General features: G+C 36.9%; 1 protein-coding gene across 6 annotated transcripts; it reads right to left on the bottom strand.

Annotated features, from left to right (window-relative positions):
• Positions 1 to 794: 794 nt before the first annotated feature.
• LOC125273855 (BEN domain-containing protein 5-like) lies at positions 795 to 15,470 on the bottom strand. 6 transcript variants are annotated; one of them, XM_048199635.1, is made up of 10 exons: positions 15,353 to 15,470; positions 14,343 to 14,370; positions 14,064 to 14,166; positions 13,731 to 13,828; positions 11,085 to 11,418; positions 10,838 to 10,930; positions 10,589 to 10,692; positions 8,077 to 8,287; positions 7,684 to 7,809; positions 795 to 911 (listed from the first exon to the last, which is right to left on the bottom strand). In XM_048199635.1, the coding sequence occupies exons 4-10, from the start codon at positions 13,740 to 13,742 to the stop codon at positions 883 to 885; spliced, it is 909 nt and encodes a 302-aa protein (XP_048055592.1). In that variant the 5' UTR covers positions 13,743 to 13,828; positions 14,064 to 14,166; positions 14,343 to 14,370; positions 15,353 to 15,470; the 3' UTR covers positions 795 to 882. The 6 variants fall into 6 exon arrangements, with proteins under 6 accessions (XP_048055592.1, XP_048055566.1, XP_048055556.1 ...); XM_048199609.1 differs by having other exon boundaries at positions 14,064 to 14,248; positions 15,353 to 15,444; XM_048199599.1 differs by lacking the exon at positions 15,353 to 15,470 and adding an exon at positions 15,130 to 15,228 and having other exon boundaries at positions 14,064 to 14,248.
• Between the last annotated feature and the right edge of the window lie 6,757 nt (positions 15,471 to 22,227).

Below are 22,227 nucleotides of genomic sequence, written 5' to 3' on the forward strand. Positions count from 1 at the left end.
TTACAGTTTTTGTATTGGTTCTAATGGTTCCATTACAAAGTTGTATTGGTCTTTATTTGCAAATATTTAATGGTTTCCATTACAGTTTTTGTATTGGTTCTAATGGTTCCATTACAAATTTGTATTGGTCTTTATTTGCAAATATTTAATGATTTCCATTACAGTTTTTGTATTGGTTCTAATGGTTCCATTACAAATTTGTATTGGTCTTTATTTGCAAATATTTAATGGTTTCCATTACAGTTTTTGTATTGGTTCTAATGGTTCCATTACAAATTTGTATTGGTCTTTATTTGCAAATATTTAATGATTTCCATTACAGTTTTTGTATTGGTTCTAATGGTTCCATTACAAATTTGTATTGGTCTTTATTTGCAAATATTTAATGGTTTCCATTACAGTTTTTGTATTGGTTCTAATGGTTCCATTACAAATTTGTATTGGTCTTTATTTGCAAATATTTAATGATTTCCATTGCAGTTTTTGTATTGGTTCTAATGGTTCCATTACAAATTGTATTGGTCTTTATTTGCTTTTAATTAGGCCATTAATTAATTAAATACTTTCAGTTATTACTACACTTATACACTGGTTTTGTCCTTGTTGCTTAAAAAAAAACTTCAAATCTATAATTTTAATTTGTATAAATTGCACACCAACTTTTCAAAAGCTAACAGCTCAGGTTGTGTTTTGCAAAGAATTAAGAACATGCACCTGTAATCTAAATTAAATTTAGGATTAAGACCAGTGTATTTACTTAACTAAGCTGGGAATAAATATCTGACACAAAAAAATAACAATGACCTTTTTATTAATTAATGTATACAAGAACTACAAGAATAAGATAAACAATAAACGAAAAGAACTATGATGTTTGTAGCATCACTGTATCCACTGTGGCTGGGTTAGACCTGCAAAAAAGGAGAATTCATTAGGACAATGTACCTCTTAAACCACATTATCAGTATATGAGATCATCCAAACATTGTATATTTATATGGGAGTCTCAAAGAAGTTGCAAGAACTTAGTTGTCAACAAAACATCATGCCTTAATTCATTCAACACTTTGGGTGTACTTTGAGCAGATTCAAGATATCTTGACAGCTGTGAACTTTTGTCCATTAGTCATATGTTCATAGCATGACAGTCATCTTTTATTTAACCTTCTCCAGGTATATGTTTTAATTTATGAAACAGATAGTTCTGGTTAGGGGTGCACCAACATTTTCTGTTGAAAATAGCATTTTTGGTTTTTGACTGAAAGAGAAAAAAGGCTGAAAATATAAGCCCAAAATATTAACTTAATTTATATGCTGCCTGCCCCTCCGTTTTTAGTGCTCAGGTTTTAATCTTACTTAGCATTTTTTTGTAGTGAATGCTCCACTTATGTACCATTAATGCTCACTGGAAAAGCAAAATCTACCCAAATAGTGTGCTGGCACAGGGGAATTTTCCCTTATGGAAAGAAAATATATTTCCCTATAAATGAATGATCAGTATACATGATTTAAATTAAAGGGGTGATGAACTGAGGTCATCATACTTTAATAATATCCTTTAAGTTTTAGAGCTGAAAACTTCCTTGTTAGTCCAATAAAAGCTTTAATTGACACCAGACCCAGAAAACAACAGGATTTTCAGCTATTGTTTTGTCAGGTGTTGTGAATTAATTTAGAGTAATAATAGCAATTACAGAATGTTTTATTAATTGTCACTGATAATAACAGATAAAGTTTAAATTGTCATATATTGGGTTGTTCAGCTTTAAAGGGTTAGTTCACCCAAAAATGAAAATTTTGTCATTTATTATTTACCCTCATGCCGTTCCACACCCGTAAGACCTTCATTAATCTTCGGAACACAAATTAAGATATTTTAGTTCAAATCCGATGGCCCCGTGAGGCCTTCATAGGGAACAATGACATTTCCTCTGTCAAGATCCATTAATGTACTAAAAACATATTTAAATCAGTTCATGTGAGTACAGTGGTTCAATATTAATATTATAAAGCCACGAGAATATTTTTGGTGCGGCAAAAAAACAAAATAACGACTTATTTGGTGATGGCCGATTTCAAAACACTGCTTCAGGAAGCATCAGAGCATTGTGAATCAGCGTGTCGAATCTGCAGTTCGGAGCACCAAAGTCACGTGATTTCAGCCGTTTGGCGGGTTTGAACCGCGATCCGATTCATGATTCGATACACTGATTCATTGTCCTCCGATGCTTGTTTTGTAATCGGCCATCACTAAATAAGTCGTTATTTTGTTTTTTTGGCATCGCTTTATAATATTAATATTGAACCACTGTACTCACATGAACTGATTTAGATGTGTTTTTAGTACATTAATGGATCTTGACAGAGGAAATGTCATTGTTCCCTATGCAGGCCTCACGGGGCCATCGGATTTGAACTAAAATATCTTAATTTGTGTTCAGAAGATTAATGAAGGTCTTACGGGTGTGAAACGGCATGAGGGTGAGTAATAAATGACAGAATTTTCATTTTTGGGTGAACTAACCCTTTAAGAAAAGTCTATCCATAATGCATAATGAGCAAGTGAGAGCGCGCAGAAAAAGAACATGTGACTGACAAACAGTTAAGCTACCCAAGTTAATAATCAGCAAGTTCAGCAGTGAAATTAGCTTGTGGCAAGACTTTTGGAATCAGTTTGAAACCGCTATTCACAAAAATGGCACGTTGAGCAAAACAGAAGTTCGGAGCAAGCAAAAATCGGAAATCAATTCTTCTTCGCGGCTCAGAATGCAAACACAGGAAGTTGTGCTGTGTTGCCACAAGCAACCACTGTTTAGAGCAGCGGAGAAGTGAAAACGCAGTATGTCTGCTGTTTGGCAGTATTTCAGACCAGTAAAACGGCGACATGTCTCATATGCAATGCTGCAATTTCAAGTGGCACAAGTATTGGCAACTTTAACACAAATAACTTAATAAAGCATTTGAAGACGCGTCACCCCGCGCAACACGATGGTTACATAAAGGCTAATGCTGCGTTCACACCAGACGTGAATGAAGCGATAAGCGCGTGTGATTTACATGTTAAGTCAATGCAAAGACGCGAATTGACTCCCTGCGGCGCGATTCGCGTGAATGACGCGGTGCGAATTGAGCGATTCGGGCGTTTGACGCGCTTAAGATGGAGAAGGATGAGGCGTGCCAGCTTCATTCAAACAAAGAGAAAAGTTTTCAAAAGACAAAGATAACCGACAAAATTGTCGGGTTTATTGTTCTGGATGACCAGCTGCTGTCAGTCGTCGAAAACGTGAGATTTTTATTTAACAAAATTGTTTCTGGACTTCAAGTTTTAAAGAGATTATTTTCTTATATAGCCTAATTATATTCCTAGATTTATTTGTTGCACTGTTTTTATAGTTATATTGTAAAACTAATATACCTTTTTCAGTTTACAGTGTTAGATTTGTGACTGCATTTGAAGTTCTTTTTCACTTAAAATAAATAAATAATATAACTGACAAATGTATGTCAGATAATAAAAATACTCTAGTTCACTGTATGTTTTTGTTCTTGTTTTATTAAGGGATAAGTCTGAAGCACACCATAAATAATTCTATCAATTCATACAGGGCTAGTAGTATATATATATATATAGGCTACAGATACACACCCAGGTATCGGATCGGTACTCGGTATCGGCCGATACCCTGAGCTCAGGTATCGGCATCGGTATCGGGAATGGAAAAGGGGTATCGGAACATCTCTAGTCAAAGCTAACACAAACCATTTAAAAGACCAGACACATCAATTGAAATGAAGCATAAAAAGCATCACATGCCGTCAGCTGCAGTACTGCAAACCACCAGTCAAAGAACACCGAACTGCCTTTTCTGTGACAGTGCAGCACACAAAACAGAACTGTGTCCAGAAATTGACATTGCTGCACGGAAAGAAAAATGAATGAAAATGGGACAATGCTTTGTTTGTCTTGGGCCAAAGCACATTGGTGTGGACTATTATTGGAGTATAGTATCAGGCCAAGTAGAAAGAATCACAGATGCACTTGTGGCCATTGAAAGCATTTTTGGATGGTCAGTGCAGGGCCCAGTCACAATGTCCAGTGTTTCTGATGCAGCATGCTTGCACGTACAAATTAACGAAGACACACTGGTCTCAGAACGTCTGAAGGCCTTCTGGGAAATCGAGTCCCTTGGTATCAACATGAAGCAGACAGACAGTCCTGAAGAGGAGGAGGCTCTTCACCTGTTTGAAAAGACAACTCAGTACAAAGACGGTCGATATGAAGTGGAGCTGCCATGGCGACCTGACAAACCAGAACTCCCAGATAACTAAAGAATTGCAAAGAAAAGATTTGAAGGACTTTGAAGAAAGTTGCAGTCAGATGTAGTGCTGTATCACAGATACAATGAAGTTGTGAATGATTACCTTGAGCAGGGCATCGTCGAAGACGTGGTGGAGGGCAGGTCGTCTCCAAATGCTGTAAAGTACTACATGCCTCATCATGCTGTTCTGTGGGAAGACAAGGTAACCACAAAGCTCAGAGTATTGTTTGATGCCTCATCACATGACATTGGCTCTCCTTCACTAAATGACTGAATCCAGATTTGCTCAGCATACTGATAAAATTCAGACTGGCAAGGATGGTGTTCAGAACTTCCACAGATCCACCACATCATCATTCCTCGCTGGTATGGAATAAAATCTGTGCACAGACACGATGCACAACAACTCCACGTGTTCTGTGATGCAAGCGAGAAAGCTTACAGTACTGTTGCCTACCTGCTGCGAGTAGCTGATGATGGAACAAAGACCACATGCCTTGTTGCTTCAAAGTCCAGGGTAGCCCCCCTGAAGAAGATATCACTGCCTTGTCTTGAACTCATGGGAGCAGTGATTGGAGCAAGACTAGGAACCAGCCTGTTAAAGCCTTTGAATATGGAGCTCCATCAAGTTCACATGTGGACAGATTCGATGATCGTGCTGCAGTGGATTCGCAGTCCAGCTCACAAATGGAAATAGTTTGTGTCAAACAGAGTATCTGAAATCCAGTGTCTAACCAACCCTGCAATGTGGTCTCACTGTAAAGGCAAGTTCAATCCAGCTGACCTCCCCACCAGAAGTCAGACTGCAGCTAAACTGAAGGAAAGTGAACTGTGGTGGAAAAGACCTTCATTTCTGACTACACCGAATCTGTTGGAAGAGAGCGATGAAGAACAAAGTAATGAAGATGTCACTAATGAGCAAAAGCAAGATCAGCAAATCACCGTTCAACTCAGTAGCAGCAGTGACCAAGAGCAAATGGAAACTTTGCTTGATTTAATGAAGTACAGCAAACTGAACACAGTATTGCAAGTCACTGCTTGGATCAAACGGTTTGTGCACAATGCAAGTTCAAGATCCAAGAGATGCGGGGAGTTGACTGTCAATGATATGTTTGAGACTGAGAAGTACTGGATAAAAGTGACTCCAGATAGCAGCTTTAGCCATGAAATCAATTTGCTGAAAGCTGGTAAAACCCTGAACTCTGATTCAAAAATCAGAGACCTAAAACCATTCCTTGACGAAGATGAATTGCTCTGTGTTGGAGGCAGACTGCAACAGTCAGACTTTAGTTACAAAGAGAAACATCCATGGATTCTTCCCAGCAAATATAGATATTGTGAGCTGCTGGTTCAGCACAACCATGAATTTATCATGCATTCCGGTCTGAGAGACATGCTAGTACAAATTAGAAGTAGACACTGGATTTTGTGAGGCAGACAAATTGTGAAGAGTATTCTGTCCAAATGTTCTGTGTGCAAAAGATTCAAGGCAAAGCCCGCACAGCAGGACACTGCTCCATTACCACGAGACAGATTAACAGAAAGCCCTCCATTTGTAGTAACTGGTGTAGACTTTGCAGGTCCACTGTATGTGAAGAATGATCGTGTGCAATGCAAGGCTTATGTTGCTCTGTTCACATGTGCCGTCACTAGAGCAGTGCATTTGGAGCTGGTTTCAAGTCAGTCAACTGAAAGTTTCTTGTTAGCACTCAAGCGATTTGTTTCCAGAAGAGGACTGTGCAGAGTCATTTATTCAGACAATGCCAAAACCTTTAAAAGAGCAAATCAAGACCTTAGCGAGCTGTGGCAAGCCATCAAAGATCCACAACTGCTGGAATACTTCTCAGGGAAGGGCATCACCTGGCGTTTCATTGTGGAACGAGCAGCCTGGTGGGGTGGATTTTGGGAGAGGCTTGTAAGGTCTGTGAAAATGTGCCTGAGGAAGGTGCTAGGAAGAGCATCACTCACAGTTGAAGAAATGTCTACACTCCTCTCAGAGGTACACACTGAATTCTAGACCCCTTACCTTTGTCCACAATGAGATCGATGAGCCACAACCACTAACGTCTGCACACTTCTTGGTTGATGAGCGACTTACTTCACTGCCCCAAAACAATTTTCAGCAGACCACGATCATCCCTCTGTCAGTAAAGAAGACATGACAAAACGGTGTAGATACAGGAACCGACTCATGACTATCTCTGGAATCACTGGAGAAAGGACTATCTACTGGACCTGAAATCTGTGCATTCCTGCAACACACAAAAACCTACTGAGTTAAAGATAGGTGACATAGTTCTCATCGGAGATGCCAACATGCCAAGACAAAGCAGGAAGTTAGGAAGAAGTGAAAAGCTGTTTCAAGGCAGAGATGAAAAAGTTAGATCCTGTGCTGTTCGTACATCCACAAGGACTGTGTTAAAGAGATGCATTCAACTGCTTTATGCATTAGAGATTTAAGTTGATGAACAGTTGTTCATGGGGGGGAGGATGTTGTGAATTAATTTAGAATAATAATTGCAATTACAGAATGTTTTATTAATTGTCATTGATAATAACAGATAAAGTTTAAATTGTTATATATTGGGTTGTTCAGCTTTAAGAAAAGTCTACCCATAATGCATAATGAGCAAGTGAGAGTGCGCAGAAAAAAAACATGTGACTGATTCAATGTGTGTGTGCTGCATATGTGTTATCCAGTTCAAAGAAACTTCAGTAAACAGTTTGTTTATTTCATTTCAAGTCGTCAGTGGTCATTATTGCTTACTAAGAAGAAAAGACACAACATCAGGGTTTCACAACCATATGTGGAGAACCGTACGGTTGGATTTTTTTTTTACCGAGAACCATTGCACCCCTAAATCACACCCAGAGGTAATTCAGGAAAAAATTCTCCCAATGCGCCACTTGAAACAAGGATTTGATTCCTTCCAAACTTTTACCATCATACCAGTTGATTTGGATGAGTATGTGGGAGGAAGGAGAGCAGAGACAGTGCTTAGTTTAAGACCGAGAATGTGCATGCACGAGGGAGAAGCTCTCTGCTCATGTAACATACACCCTATCACAAGCGCAGCAGTCATCCGCATCACTCATAAATCACAATAACTGATAAAGCTTTAGTGGGACAAAAATTTGTTCGGCCGCCAAATTTTTTTTGAATTTTGGAAAAACCCTACAATCATAATCAAGGACAGGAATTATCCATTTTATAACATTACATAAGCACTCAAGAAGTGTAGGAACTGTGTTAAAGAAAAAATCTGATCAAAAGTTACCCAATGTGATAATGAACAAATAAATGAAAAAGATATTATTAGAGAAATTTGCCATTACATTTAGAAATGGATATGTGAATACTTACCACTGACAGTTTTTATCCGGTTTATGTCACTGATCTTCTCAGCCAGGTATTTTCGTACACTTAGGAGGCGCTTATTTATTTCCTCTGAGGTGTGGCCTCTTTCCTTCAGCCTCTGAGACAGACACTCTGTTTGGAACACACACAGTGCACACACAAATAAACAAGAAGTGAAATTCAAGAACTGATGGACTAATGTCAGACTGTAAATCTGACCCCTCTGAAGTACAAATCAAGTAGCATATAATGCTTGATAACTAGAGATATAATTAGGAAAGTATTATCAGTAAGCACTGAAGAATATAAACAGATTATTTAATATATTAGTAATGAATAGGATTCATATGAGAATTAAGATTTCAAATGTCACACCCATAACATAATTGACAGTTTTACCTTTGATAGCTGAGACCTTTTCAGGAGTCAGAGGTGGTTTTGCATCAGCAGTTTTTTTAGCGTTGCATTTCATGCCGGTCACACTCCTCTGTTTGAGGACTGTGGTTCCCCATATAACGACAGCCAGGCTCTTACAGAATTTTGAGTCACCCACAACTCTCCTCACGATGTCCCATTTTTCTGTGGATATCATGACTCCATGTCCTAGATCCTAAAAAACAAAAATGCAGATTACTATGCAGAATAAGACAATTCGGTAACACTTTATAACTCATGCTATGAATCATTAGTTAAGCTTTAGTAAATAGTCAATTCATCATTTATAAAGCATTAATAGACATTACTAATAGGGGTGGTGAAAAAAATCGATTATTGATTAATCGCGAGTATGTTATGGACGAGTATGAATCGATTATTACATTTTCAAAAATCGATTTTTTATTTATTTATTTATTTTAAATTTGCATTATTTTATTTTGTAAAAAATGTTATACCGGGAGTTGAACGTCACGAACGCGCCCAGTTCCAGTTAGCAAGCCCGTGCAACGGCAGCCAGAGCAGGTGTGTAAAATGGAAGAAACAGGAACGAGCAACCAACCAACCGATCCACACAGCTCCATCTGAGCTCAAAGCAAGCGTGTGGATTCATTTTGGTTTTCATGGCAGGAGCTCTAAACATGTTGATAAAACCAACACGATCACACGAGAATGCGTATCAATAGTACGAGTTTGTAATCTCGTAGAATATATACGCCAAAATGAGTTTTGGCGTGCTTATGGTACGCAGATTTTTCGCGTGCATATGATACGCACTTTATGGCGTGTATATGATACGCTCTTGGGTAGGATGGGGGTGGGGGGTTCGTACGTATAATACGCCATAAATTGCGTATCATATGCACGCGAAAAACTGCGTACCATAAGCACGCCAAAACTCATTTTGGTGTATATATTCCACGAGATTACAAACTCGTACTATTTATACGCATTTTCGTGTGATCGGGCTCGATTAAACGCATGCCATCTGTCGACATTGCCACACTAAACTGAAGTACTGCGGCAATACGAGCAACTTGAGGGCCCACATTTCCCGCTTTCATCCAGAGGAGGCAGGGTGGGTTAAAGACGACCGCCTGAAGCCCGTCATCCCACCGAATCAGCGCACTCTCCACGATATGACAAAATTGTCAGCACAACGGAGCACACTCACGCCACAATATGTGGACCAGCTGGTCTTCCTCCATAAGAATCTGGTCATTCCAGAGCTATGTATGTTTAGTACAACTTGATTGCTCACAAGTTAGTGTGTTGCATTTTGTCACTGTGTTCTACAGTACAGTATATAAGCTGAAGCTACAGTAAGTTGTTCAAAAATGTTCATTTTGTCTTCTCAATGATTAAATTGGACAATTTTCTTCTAGAAAGACAAGGTGTTCAGGTGGAGAAAAAACTTTTTCTTTACCTTGACATGTTTTGACTGCAACCTGCAGTCTTCCTCCACCTGAACACGTTGTCTTTCTAGAAGAAAATTGTCCAATTTCTACAGTATGTTGGTTCTGATCTACTTCCTAAAGGAAATAAGCCTTTCATTTATTTGTTATTGTTTAGTTCAACTTGATGAGTCACAACACAATGTGATGTATTAATTTCTGTGTTCTACAGAACATAGCTACATACAAATAATTCTGAAGTTATAACTAGACGACACAGAAAGTGCTTTGAGTTGTTGTTAATAAAAGAGTTAAGTAATTCAGTAGCTGACTTTTTTTTAATACTGCAATCACTTTGTAGTGTATTTTCGTTTACTGTTGTGAAATGGAAAATCAATAATCGCTAATCGAGAATCGTTAATAATCGAAAATCGACTGTAATCGAATCAGGACTTTAATAATCGTAATCGAATCGAATCGGGAAATCAGACAGATTAACCACCTCTAATTACTAAGCAGTTTATAAATACAGCTATAAACACTTTATTCTTGATTTATAACCATATCTATAATGTTTAATAATTATATTTTTATACATTATTAATGACCAATTTATCATTTCTAAATTAAGTATTACATTATTTACAAGCCAGTTATTTAAGTTATCAGTGGTTCATAAGATCATTTATAAAGTGTAAGTAAATGATTAATAAAATATTTAAATGTACAAATTATTTAGAAAGTAATAGTTATTTAGTGTGTTAATAAATAAATCCTGCAGGTTTCATTAAATCTAATTTAATGCTATTTAATGCCTTTTTAATGCCAATTTTTAAATTTTTTAATGCCTTATATATGTCACTAAATGTCGATAGATGACGACATATGGCAATTAGAAAATTCATCATGTCATTGTTGTATTCGCATGGCCAAGTGTCAGACCTTTACATTTGTTTGCTTCTTTGCTGCTACCCTTTTGATCACATAATGTATTTTAAAACAGCCAAATTACCAATAAAATTGTTTCATCTATATAGTTTTCTGTTTTTTGTTGTCATTCAATATGAAATGATGACTGAAACCTTGCCATCCTTGCATCTTCCAGTAGTTAGCTCCTCTGCTGGTTCTTCTAGACCATGATGCTCCGTGAGGTGAGTGTGGCTTGAAGAAGAGGTCTTTTGTGTTACTGTAATATAAGATAAAGTAATACTTTTTTTTGTTGCCAAAAAAGAGAAAAATCACAGGTTTTAAGTTACATTTGAAAGTGTTCAATTCTTTCTAAGAATGTTAAAACATGTATGTAAAATTAAGAACATTTAGGAAATGCTTACTTTTGGGTATTATGGCAGTTTGCATATCTGCTGTTTTTTCTGCCCGCTGTAGAAGTGGAGTGTGGACTGCAGAAGAGGTCTCATTGTCTGTTACTGTAATATGATATTAAGCAACACTTTTATTAGTTTTGTCACCCAAAACAAAACAAATCAAAATGCAGGCTACAAGTTGCAATAAAAGTTTCCAATTTTTTTCTAAGAACCATCTATGTTAAAATTAATGGCTAAACAGTCTGAAAACGCTCACTTTTCTTGTTTAGGAAGAGCTCCTCCTGGAGATGTAAGTTTAGTTTCCTTAGTTGCAGCAGTTCTGCCTTCATCTCCCTTTTTTCTTCTTTTAAGCATTTAATTTTTTTCCCATTTTCTTCATTGGCCATCTCCTCCTCTCGCATCCTTTTTTTGAGGTTGTAATATTTGTCTTGCAGTTCCTTGTGCACAGCTATGGGGACATATTCCATGTTTGATTCAAAACTGCTCTGGACAACCTTTTTTTTTTCTTTTAGGATATCCATTAAATTCTTTTTTTTGTGCGTGTTTTGGACTGCTGCCTTCTTTTTTGTCTTGTCATTTGTTTTGTCACACTTAAAAAAAAACAAAAAAAAACAGAAAATCAATGTCCAATTCTCACAAAAACCAAATACTCATATTATATACTGATTGTGACTAGGGTTGTAACAATATACCAGTATGATGATGTATCACGGTATGAACACGTACGATTATCATATTATGTACATTTGCTTATTTACGGTATAGTAAAAAAATAAATAAATGAATATTCAAATAAATCTATGTGTTCAACAAATTGAGAGAAGTCGATTCATTTATTTGTTGGAAAATGTTTAAATGGCGCTTAAACGAGCATATTGAGTAGGCATACAACTGTTGTCATTGTAAATATTCCTTTCCACGATCCCAGAGAATCAGAGATTATGCGTCAAAGTCAGTGGACAGACGGACACGAACACACTGTATTTTTATATTTATTTCAACACAAACAAAATCAAAACCCTAGGAGCTTGTCAACAGTTTAGTAGTGACTCTGCAAGGCACATTTTAAAAACGCTGGTTTAGTGTATTATGACATTATATTAAAAGATGTGCAGACGAGCCCTGAATATGAATGCAGCGCGTTCTCCACACCGTATGCTTTAACAGATATGTACAGAATTTTGTGTTTGTCACGGTGCATTAAGCGTTTCTTCATTCTTGTTAAGCATTTGAATGTTCAAGTTCTACTAATTCACGAGCGGACTGAGAGTCAGACTCGCAAAAAGTAATGTTAATTATTAAACCAAAAATGTAAAAAAACACTTAGCAATGTGATTCTTTTATTGAGTGATAAGCAGTGGGTTTAATCAGTGCCATTACTAAAAGATTTGCCATCCGGCGTCTTCTCGTCATCTCCTCGACCTGCTTCCCTTGGTGTTTTTGCACGTAGAAAAGGCAAAAATGCGTTGTTCATTGCCCAGTTTTCTCTCAGAACGATTATCAGAGTTACTATCGCCATTATCGATGCAGCATTAATGACATACAATGGTGAAATTTTTCACAATCACGACAGAAAACAAATTACTGCACTAAACTCAATTACGGAAAGGCTGCGCGATCCTGTCAATATGGCGGATAAACAAAGAAGTTACCCAGAAATCAACGCGGCGTGACGTCAGATTCGTATTCTCTATAGCACTTTATTCAATAGATTGCTTAAAATCAAGTAGCTTTATAGTATCAAACATGAAAAGCTTAGACAAATCTAAATTAAACCCTGCGGCTCGTGACGACACATTGATGTCCTAAGACACAAAACATTGAAGGGTTAAAACATTAAAGTGTTAGTTCACCCAAAAATGAAAATTCTGTCATTTATTACTCACCCTCATGCCGTTCCACACCCGTAAGACCTTCATTAATCTTTGGAACACAAATTAAGATATTTTAGTTCAAATCCGATGGCCCCGTGAGGCCTTCATAGGGAGTAATGTCATTTCCTCTGTCAAGATCCATAAAGGTACTAAAAACACATCTAAGTCAGGTCATGTGAGTACAGTGGTTCAATATTAATATTATAGCCACGAAAATATTTTTGGTGTGGCAAAAAAACTAAATAACGACTTATTTAGTGATGGCTGATTTCAAAACACTGATTCAGGAAGATTCGGAGCACAGTGAATCTGTGTGTCGAATCTGCAGTTCGGAGCACCAAAGTCACGTGATTTCAGCTGTTTAGCGGGTTTGAACCGCGATCCGATTCATGATTCGATACAATGATTCATAATGATCCGATGCTTCCTGAAGCAGTGTTTTGAAATCAGCCATCACAAAATAAATACGTTATTTTGTTTTTTTGCCGCACCAAAAATATTCTCGTGGCTTTATAATATTAATATTGAACCACTGTACTCACATGACCTGACTTAGATGTGTTTTTAGTACATTAATGGATCTTGACAGAGGAAATGTCATTGTTCCCTATGAAGGCCTCACGGAGCCATCGGATTTGAACTAAAGTATCTTAATTCGTGTTCTGAAGATGAACGAAGGTCTTACGGGTGTGGAATGTCATGAGGGTGAGTAATAAATGACAGAATTTTCATTTTTGGGTGAACTAACCCTTTAATGTGTCGTCATGAGCCGCAGGGTTTAATTTGGATTTGTCTAAGCAAGTTTTATTTACTCTTATAGCAGAAGTCCCCATCCACTCCCATTATTTGACTGACAGATGGCAACGGTTGCAGTTAAAAATCATAATTTGTGTTCAACCGAAGAAAAAATGTCACCTGCATCTTGGATGCGCCGGGGGTAAGCAGATAAACATCACATTTTCATTTTTGGGTGAACTATCCCTTTAAAAACAGTCCTTGAATTTGTTAGCCTGCATTATTTAACTTACAGATGGATTCATGGAGTTTTTATAGGATGAACAGTCTTCCTCATCACTGTCGAGTGGGGGTATTGAGATTCTCTCACGCGTTAATTCCTCTTCAGATTCTGATGAATAGAAGAAGAAAGAAATTAAATACAAGTAACAACAAACCAACAATAAAATCTCACACAAAATAAATAGAGTTCTTTTTCAGTCACCAGTGTAGATGTCAGTGATTGTTATCAGAATCTTATACCCACATATATGTTTCTAGCAGTGCAACAGATTTGTACAAGAATATACTTAAAATAAAATGGCTTAGATACATTTAGGAGATACAGTGTAGCTTTAAAATCCTACCAGCCAATTTTAATATCTGTGCTTTGTAGTATTGTCCCTGGTCCTCTGGTGATTTCTTCCACAAAATATGATATTTTTTCTTTATTTCAAAATCATTGACATCCTGTGGACAGAAGTCTTTTATATAGTCCAAGGGCACTATCTGTCGGATGTTGTCATCGATATACCGGACGTAGGCAAACATGCTAACATACAACACAAATGACAATTAATAAAAACATATTTAACAGATTAATTTGCATTAGCAACACCAAATGAATGTCTTTGTGAATAATTTACCTTGACAGCCAGCTTGTGCTCTGTTTCACTAGAATACGAATAACCAAATTACAAGCAACATGTCAAAAAAGTCAAATAAAACAGATACAAAAAATGGAATAAACAGAACATTTAAGTATGTTTATCTAACAGTACTATTCAAGTATAAAACTGAAACTGATTAATCAAACAGCAAATATGCCTAAATCAATTTATGCATATCCAATCAAAAACTGTGATTGTTTGTCTTTTGTTATTCAGTTAACATTATTTGACAGAGAGCAGCAGGTTTGTTAGACAAAAAGTCACTTTAACATCTAATGCACAGATATTGACACACATCGATTTTTTCCAATTGTTTAAGTTTACTTATGAAGAATTCCCAACAAATTGCATTCAGGTCAATACTGGGTAAGACACTGACCAAACTTAATTCGGTACTTGCGTCTTTGTCAGCCTTTAAGTGCGCGAGCTACACGGGCCTTACATTGTATGTTACATTTACATTCTGAGACAGAAACGATTTAGCAAAATCTTTATTGACTGACAAGTTAAACAGCCAAATCGTCCACCCTTTCCAGTAGTTTCCATATTTTGGGGATGACTTTTTGAGTCCACTTTGACTAATTTTAGATCGCTATAGATTTTTTTTTTTTTTTACTTCGAAAACATAACCTCTGGCACTGAGGTAACACACGACCCGGCATGTCAAAGTAGTTGTAAAGACTGAGAAAAAATATTAAAGCATAAACAGAAAATTCAATATTTCATCGAAAATAACAGCAAAGACAATGATTTATGACATTACCTGACTGAAAAGTTGGGTGATTACACTAACGAACGACGGCAAAGCAAATTTAAAAAATCTACCGTTATTTTCAGTTGACACTCTAGTCACGCGCAAGCTAAGCTCCGCCCCCTTGTACGTGATAAGCGCTCCATCAATAACTCATCTCAAGCACTTTTCTTCTTTATTAAGTATTCTTTTTTTAGCAAAGATGCGTAGAAATAGACAGAAATATAAGCTTTACCTGGAACCTCACAGTGAAGCAAAGATACCTCGCCAGACTCTGTATCGACATGACAGCGAAGGTGTTGATGTTAATGAGGAAGACAGTCAAACAGCCAATGAGACAGGTAGGCTCCCGAGCTTACATCCAGTAGGATTGTCCCGACTACTTGAATGAATTTGATTATTAAAAAAGAAAGAAAACTTTAGTGAATATGACGGAGGTCATCCAGGAATGTCTGATTTACTTACTAATGATTAACTTTTGATTTTTAATAGGCAAATAAATTAATTAAAACAAAGAGAAACGGAGGAGAATTCCCCACAGATATCAAAATAAAAGTCCGCACACGGCCTACTGTAAAAAAAAGGATTGGGGGGTATAAACTTTAGTTGAGTAGTTTGAATGCAGTGCTACATTTTGTGAACTGTTGTTAAACAGTCGCATAGTGTTCAAAGAAACATTTAGGCTATTGCAACACAGTTTGAGTCCATTGTAATGATGTTTATTCTCCAATAAAGTCCATTAAAAAAAAGTCAATTAATTCAGTGAAATGTCAAGTTTGCAGTATTTTTTATTAATTTAATAATATCAAATAATAATATAGGTCTATTTGTAAATGTATTAATTGTCAAATTTATCTGATTACCAGCAAAATCAGTGATATTTATTTCAGCTTAATTTTTTCTTGTTTTTTTATGGTGTTTTTAATAGATGTCTCAGAGGCAGAGAGTGAGACAAACAGCACAAACAATGAGAGAGACAGCATACAGAACAGTGAGAGAGACAGCATATAGAACATTATTTATGATACTACTGATATTTGAAATAATACAAATTTATATATAATACTTTGCAATGTATGTTAAAAACATGTATTCTTGTTCGCATTAGGCTATTGCAATGCAGTTCAAGTTCATTTTAATGATGCTTATTTTCCAATAAAGTCCATTAATTCAGTGAAATGTCAAGCTTGCAGTATTTTTATTAATTTAATAATATCAAGTGATATTTTTTCAGCTTAATTTTTTCTTGGTTTTTTATGGTGTTTTTAATAGATGACTCAGAGGCAGAGAGTGGGACAAACAGCACAAACAATGAGAGAGACAGCATACAGAACAGTGAGAGAGACAGCATATAGAACATTATATGTACTATTGATATTTGAAATAATACTATATATAATACAGATGTTAAAAAAATGTACATTTTAATGATGCTATTTTCCAATAAAGTCCATTCATTAATTGATGTAGCTTGCTGTGTTAATTTTATTTGTGAAAAGTATCATCATTACCAGTCTGATATTTTTTCAAGTTTTCTTGTTGCTTAGGTGTTTTTAACAGATATGTTCTTCAGAAACAAACAGCACAGAAACAATACATGAACATTATATGTGATACTACAGTGTGTACACTGTGATTAGAATTTGCTCAGTCTCAAGTAGGCCTTCAGAAATACATTGAGTCTGTTTAGCTTGTTTTTTTCTCAGGTACACATGTACTTGAGAGTCTCTCAATTTTTGGTGGAGTCATAATATCTAATTCAAAGTATTTGAGAGTCTATTTGAGAGTGGAGTCATAGTATCTAATTCAAAGTATTTTAAAAAAAATTACTAAGAACCAACTTTGTGAATATGTGAATGAGCAGACCTACCCCAAACATACCTTTAACAGAGATGTTGGTTTTTAAAGGCATGTAGTGGAACAGAGTCTGAGTCTGAGGAAGACCGTAGGACAGGCAGCATGAGACATCCTGATCCCCTGTCAATGATTGACCTTCAGCCTAACATGGATGCTGTTTTGACTGCCACAGGAACTACCACAAAAGCTGAGGCAATGCTTATGATTATGAGCCATGCAGCAAAGCATAAAATAACTGGTTGCCAGTTACATGATCTGCTGCAGTTGATCAATAATTTGTTTGGGCAAGAAGTTGTACCTCGATCCAAGTATCTTTTTAACAGAGTGTTTAAAAACAGTTGTGAGGAGGTAGAATTCCAGTTCTACTGTAAAACTTGTAATTCAAACATTGGAACAGCCCAGGAAATCAATGACAGACAAATTAATGAATGCGGATCATGTGGCAACACTTTTGATTTTGGTTCTATGAATGGTGGTAACTTCTTTATCAATGTTCCTCTTGCCCCACAAATTCAGACTCTGCTTGAAAGCACCGAAGTGAGTGCCCATCTGAACTATAGGTCTGACAGGCAGAAGAGCCATAATGAGATGCTGTCAGACATCTATGATGGGGAGAAGTACAGGCAGTTGTCTGGCCCAAATCAGGTCCTCTCAGTTTCTCACAACTTCTCATACATATTCAACTCAGATGGAACCCCTGTCTTCAAATCATCAAAATTCTCTATATGGCCCATTCACATAATGATCAATGAGCTTCCCCCTGAAATTAGGTTCAAGCATGTGTTGCTTGCTGGACTTTGGTTTGGCCCAAAAGAGCCTGTGATGGAAATCTTTCTCAAGTCATTTGTGGACCAGGCCAAGACCCTAGCCGACACTGGTGTCACGTGGCATAAAGCAGGGTCTGTTATTAACAGTAAAATAATTGGCCTCTGTTGTAGTGTTGATTCCAGAGCAAGACCACTGATGCAAAACACTACCCAGTTTAATGGCTATTATGGCTGTGGATTCTGTCTCCATCCAGGAAAGCTGGTTGATAAAGTGGTGAAATATCCAGTTTCAGCAGAAGAACACTGTGACAGAACAAATGAGGAAATGGTTAGGGATATGGAGTTGGCTCTAGAATCTGGGACAAGTGTTAGAGGTGTAAAAGGTCCATCTCCACTAATCAACTTGCCATACTTCGATGTTGTCTGGGGTTTTGTCCCCGACTACATGCATGCAGTTTTACTGGGGGTTTCAAGACAGTTGACTAGACTCCTTGTCGATACTTCTTCATCCACCCAGCCATATTATGTAGGCAGCCCTGCCACTTTGAGAGCAATAGATGCTAGAATTGTGAATATCCAGCCTCCACACCTGATTACTCGACTGCCTAGAGGGTTGTCAGATAGGGTGCACTGGAAAGCCTCTGAGTGGCGATCCTGGCTCCTGTTCTACAGCCTACCATGTCTTGAGGGAATTCTTCCCAAAAAGTTCTTCCAACATCTTGGCCTTCTTGTATCAGCCATTTGGCTGCTATTGAAGGATGAACTAAAACCATGTGAAATCAACAGAGCTGAGATCTTGTTGCTTGATTTCATATTCAGGTTTCAGCTCTTATATGGCGAGTCACAGATGACATTTAACATTCACCTTCTCAGTCATCTTGCCAAGTCAGTCAAGTTGTGGGGACCATTGTGGGCACATTCTGCATTTCCTTTCGAGAACGCAAATGGCAAACTCCTGACTTTGGTGAAAGGAACAAAAGGAGTGGCTAATCAGATAGTTACCAAGTTTCTTCTGTTTAGATCAATTCCTTACTTCTCATCCAAGTATACAGTGAAAGAAGAGGTGGTACGGTTCTGTTCTGATTTGAACAAGTACCCACGGGTACAAAATGCTGTCAAATGTGACGATACCACACTACTTGACAATGGAAGTGTGCACGTTGTTACACAGGATGAACAGGCTGCCTTCTGTGCCTCTCACATGTTCATACCTGATGAAGTCGTAGTACATAAACGCATGATCAAGGGAGGCCTGGTGTATACTAGCAGAGACTACACCCAATCTCACAGACGAGATGAAAGCTATGTGAAACTAACTGATGGAACATGTGGGGTAATTGATAAAATTATTTCTTTCTCTGGTGAAGAAGATCACATAGCATTATTAATAACAACATTTGAGGTAGCCACAGCCTTTCCACTACCGCAACCTTGTGGTTTTGTTCCACACATTTCCATTGTGCAATGCTTGGAGTCACCTAAGACAGAATTAGTTCCTGTTAGTTTCCTACAGGGCAAATGCATGGGCATCAAAGTGCAAGACAAATTATACATTTGCACTTTTCCAAACGTGCATGAAAGGGATTAGAAAAAATTCTCGAGAGACGTGTGTGTGGGTGTTGACTGATATTAAGATATATAAGTCAATAAGTCAATGATATATAAGTCAAGTTATATTAACAAAAGATCTTTTGCCAATTTCAGTCTATAATTTTAAGTAAAATGTATGTAAAATGTATAGAAAGAAATGTAAATGACAGGTTAATGTTTTTTCATTATTATTATTTTTCTGTATTGTTTTGGTTTTCATAAATTTCATACATTTGACTTGTTCCTTTTTATCTTTACTTGATCTAAAAGAAACCTGTTGAAAGTGTTCTGAATCATTTTAGTGGTACTATACCACCTGGAACCAAAACATGAAATTAATAAAGTATTGTCCACAGTAATATCATGCATTATGTGTATTATTCAAATTGACCTGCTTCTGTATGCCTGTCCAATTGTATATACTTTTTCTACAGGCCTAATAAGTTGAAGTTTGAATAGAGATCCCAGTGGGTCACTACACCAATCAGAACTGTGCAGCCATGCAGATATAGCTGGGGTTAGTGACACCAGTTAGAAAACAATAAAAACCTCTGCATTGTGTAATTAGACACAGTGCAGCAGGCATTCATTTCCCTGCTGATACAACACAAAAACAAGCAGCATCGCATTCAGTTGCAAAAGTGCAGGAGACTGAAACATAAACTGAGTAAAGAAAAAAAATTTTAAACAAGAAAATAGTATAAAACAGAAAACTTACCTGATACAACAGACAAACAAGCTGCCCCTTTAAGTGAACTGCTATTGATTTTCTCTATAAAATAAATATGCATACACTGATCACCATGCTCTCATTTCCACATTGAGACAAAAATATACCTCAAAAAATGACAAAAATAATCACACAGATTAGTAAAATAACATTATACAAATGAATTTAGGTAAAAATATGTTGAAAAAAGATAATTACAATCAAGATTAAATAAGATTATCAGAATGTCAAAAAAAAAAAAAAAAAAACTTAGCCTACCTCATGGGCGTATGAAATGTTCCCACAACTTTTTGCCAGGGTCGATATTGTCCCCACCACTTTTATAGATGTATTAAAAACAAATGAAACATCTCTAGTTGACTAGCAGAGTAATTTAAGAGGCGATCTGACATTGTAATGTGTTATTTTTTTCGAAATCATGCTGAGTGCTCTTTCCCGCTGTTATCAGTGGCGGTGACTAAAGCGCAGACGAGCGCGTCAAATCTAATTGCGGAGACTCGCTATTTGTTTCTTCGAAATCACAAAAAAAAAAAAAAAAAAAAAAAAAACAGAATGCAAATGTGACTAACACATATTGTATTATAAGACTAGATGTAGCCTATATGAAACTATTAAACGTTCTATGTTGGTAAATTAAACTCAATGTTGAAATTTATTTCTGACAGCCTCCTACCCTAGACCTGTGGTTCTCAACCTTTTTTTGGGCCAGAGCCCCCTGTCCATTATCCAGAACTCTTACCCTTTTTTTCTTTTTTTTTTTAATAGAAGCGACTAAACCAAGTCATACCAAGCATAAGAATACTAGAATATATAATATACATATAATATACAGAACAATAATAAAAACTTATAAGTAGCTATAAACAAGACAAAACGAATTCATTTGAATAGAAACTGAAAGTAAAAACCGACTCAGCCTACCTCTCTTGTCCAGCACGAATTCAAATGTTTCCATATTAGCAATGTGTATTTGGATGCTGAACTATCATTTATTATGTAAACTAGGATTTGTACTCAACTCCCGTTTCAATATCGACGAAAAAAAAAATCATCCTCTTCTCAAGAGCAAAAATGTGCTTAGCAGGACCAGTTTCAGTGGTGGTCACGCTGAACAGGACATATTTAAAATGAGCAGTGTAATTTTTTATATGTTTGGCTGACTGTATTTTATTTTGATGATGAACAGGCTGCGATGTTAAGTTTGCAGTGCTAGACGTTGTTGTGTGCGCACGAGAGGTTGCCGGCGCGATCACTTCAACTGTTTCCTAATTCCAGCAGAAACAACTTAAATACTCCGTAATTTACAGATATGAGTAAGACATTATTCAATACTGCGAAGTTTACTTTTATACTCACATTAAAAACAGAACATTGCTTTTGCAAAATAAAGAATACAGGATGCGCTTTTTGCCATCTCAGGTTCATTTCCTTGAACTTGTTTGTGGAGCGCCACGCCTCGCAAAAATGAATCAAACTCAGCAGCATAGGGTTTGAAACCCAAATTTATATAAACTTCAATGACGATGTTTTCTGAAACTTAAGCGTGCAAGTCGCATGCTTCGCATTAGGGTGACTTCAGAGAGAGCTGAATGCTGTGATGAGATGCAGAAGAACTGCTGAAATACGGATGATTAAATGCGTATATGCCCACACTGGCAGCCTCCACATGAACGCGCTTGCGCACAAAATAACTACGAGTTTAAACATCTGATTTCTATGTCGAGGGCTTGTTGGTCAAACTTTGTTGGGCCTAATGCATAATGCCATGGTGTTTTACGCACAAATGGTCACAACAAACCATGAATAGGCCTATGCCAATAAATGGTTTCCATCACCTTAAAGCGCATTTGAACTAACGCAAAACTCAAGATAATCTTTTTGGTTTACACTGGTGTCCAGTAGACACCAATATGCAACCTAAAAATTGCCAAATGTGTTCTATTGGTCCTTAATGGTACAACACATGCAACCTATGGAAGAAATCAAATTACCAATAGAGACCCACTAGGACCATTACAATTGCCATTAAAACCAATACAGACAAATATACAAAAACATGGCACCAATAGAATAAAGCAAATTACCAATAGAGACCCCCTAGGACCATTACAATTGCCATTAAAACCAATACAGACAAATATACAAAAACATGGCACCAATAGAAGA

The sequence above is a fragment of the Megalobrama amblycephala genome, linkage group LG1 (assembly GCF_018812025.1).
Source record: "Megalobrama amblycephala isolate DHTTF-2021 linkage group LG1, ASM1881202v1, whole genome shotgun sequence".
Taxonomy (NCBI): Eukaryota; Metazoa; Chordata; class Actinopteri; order Cypriniformes; family Xenocyprididae; genus Megalobrama; species Megalobrama amblycephala.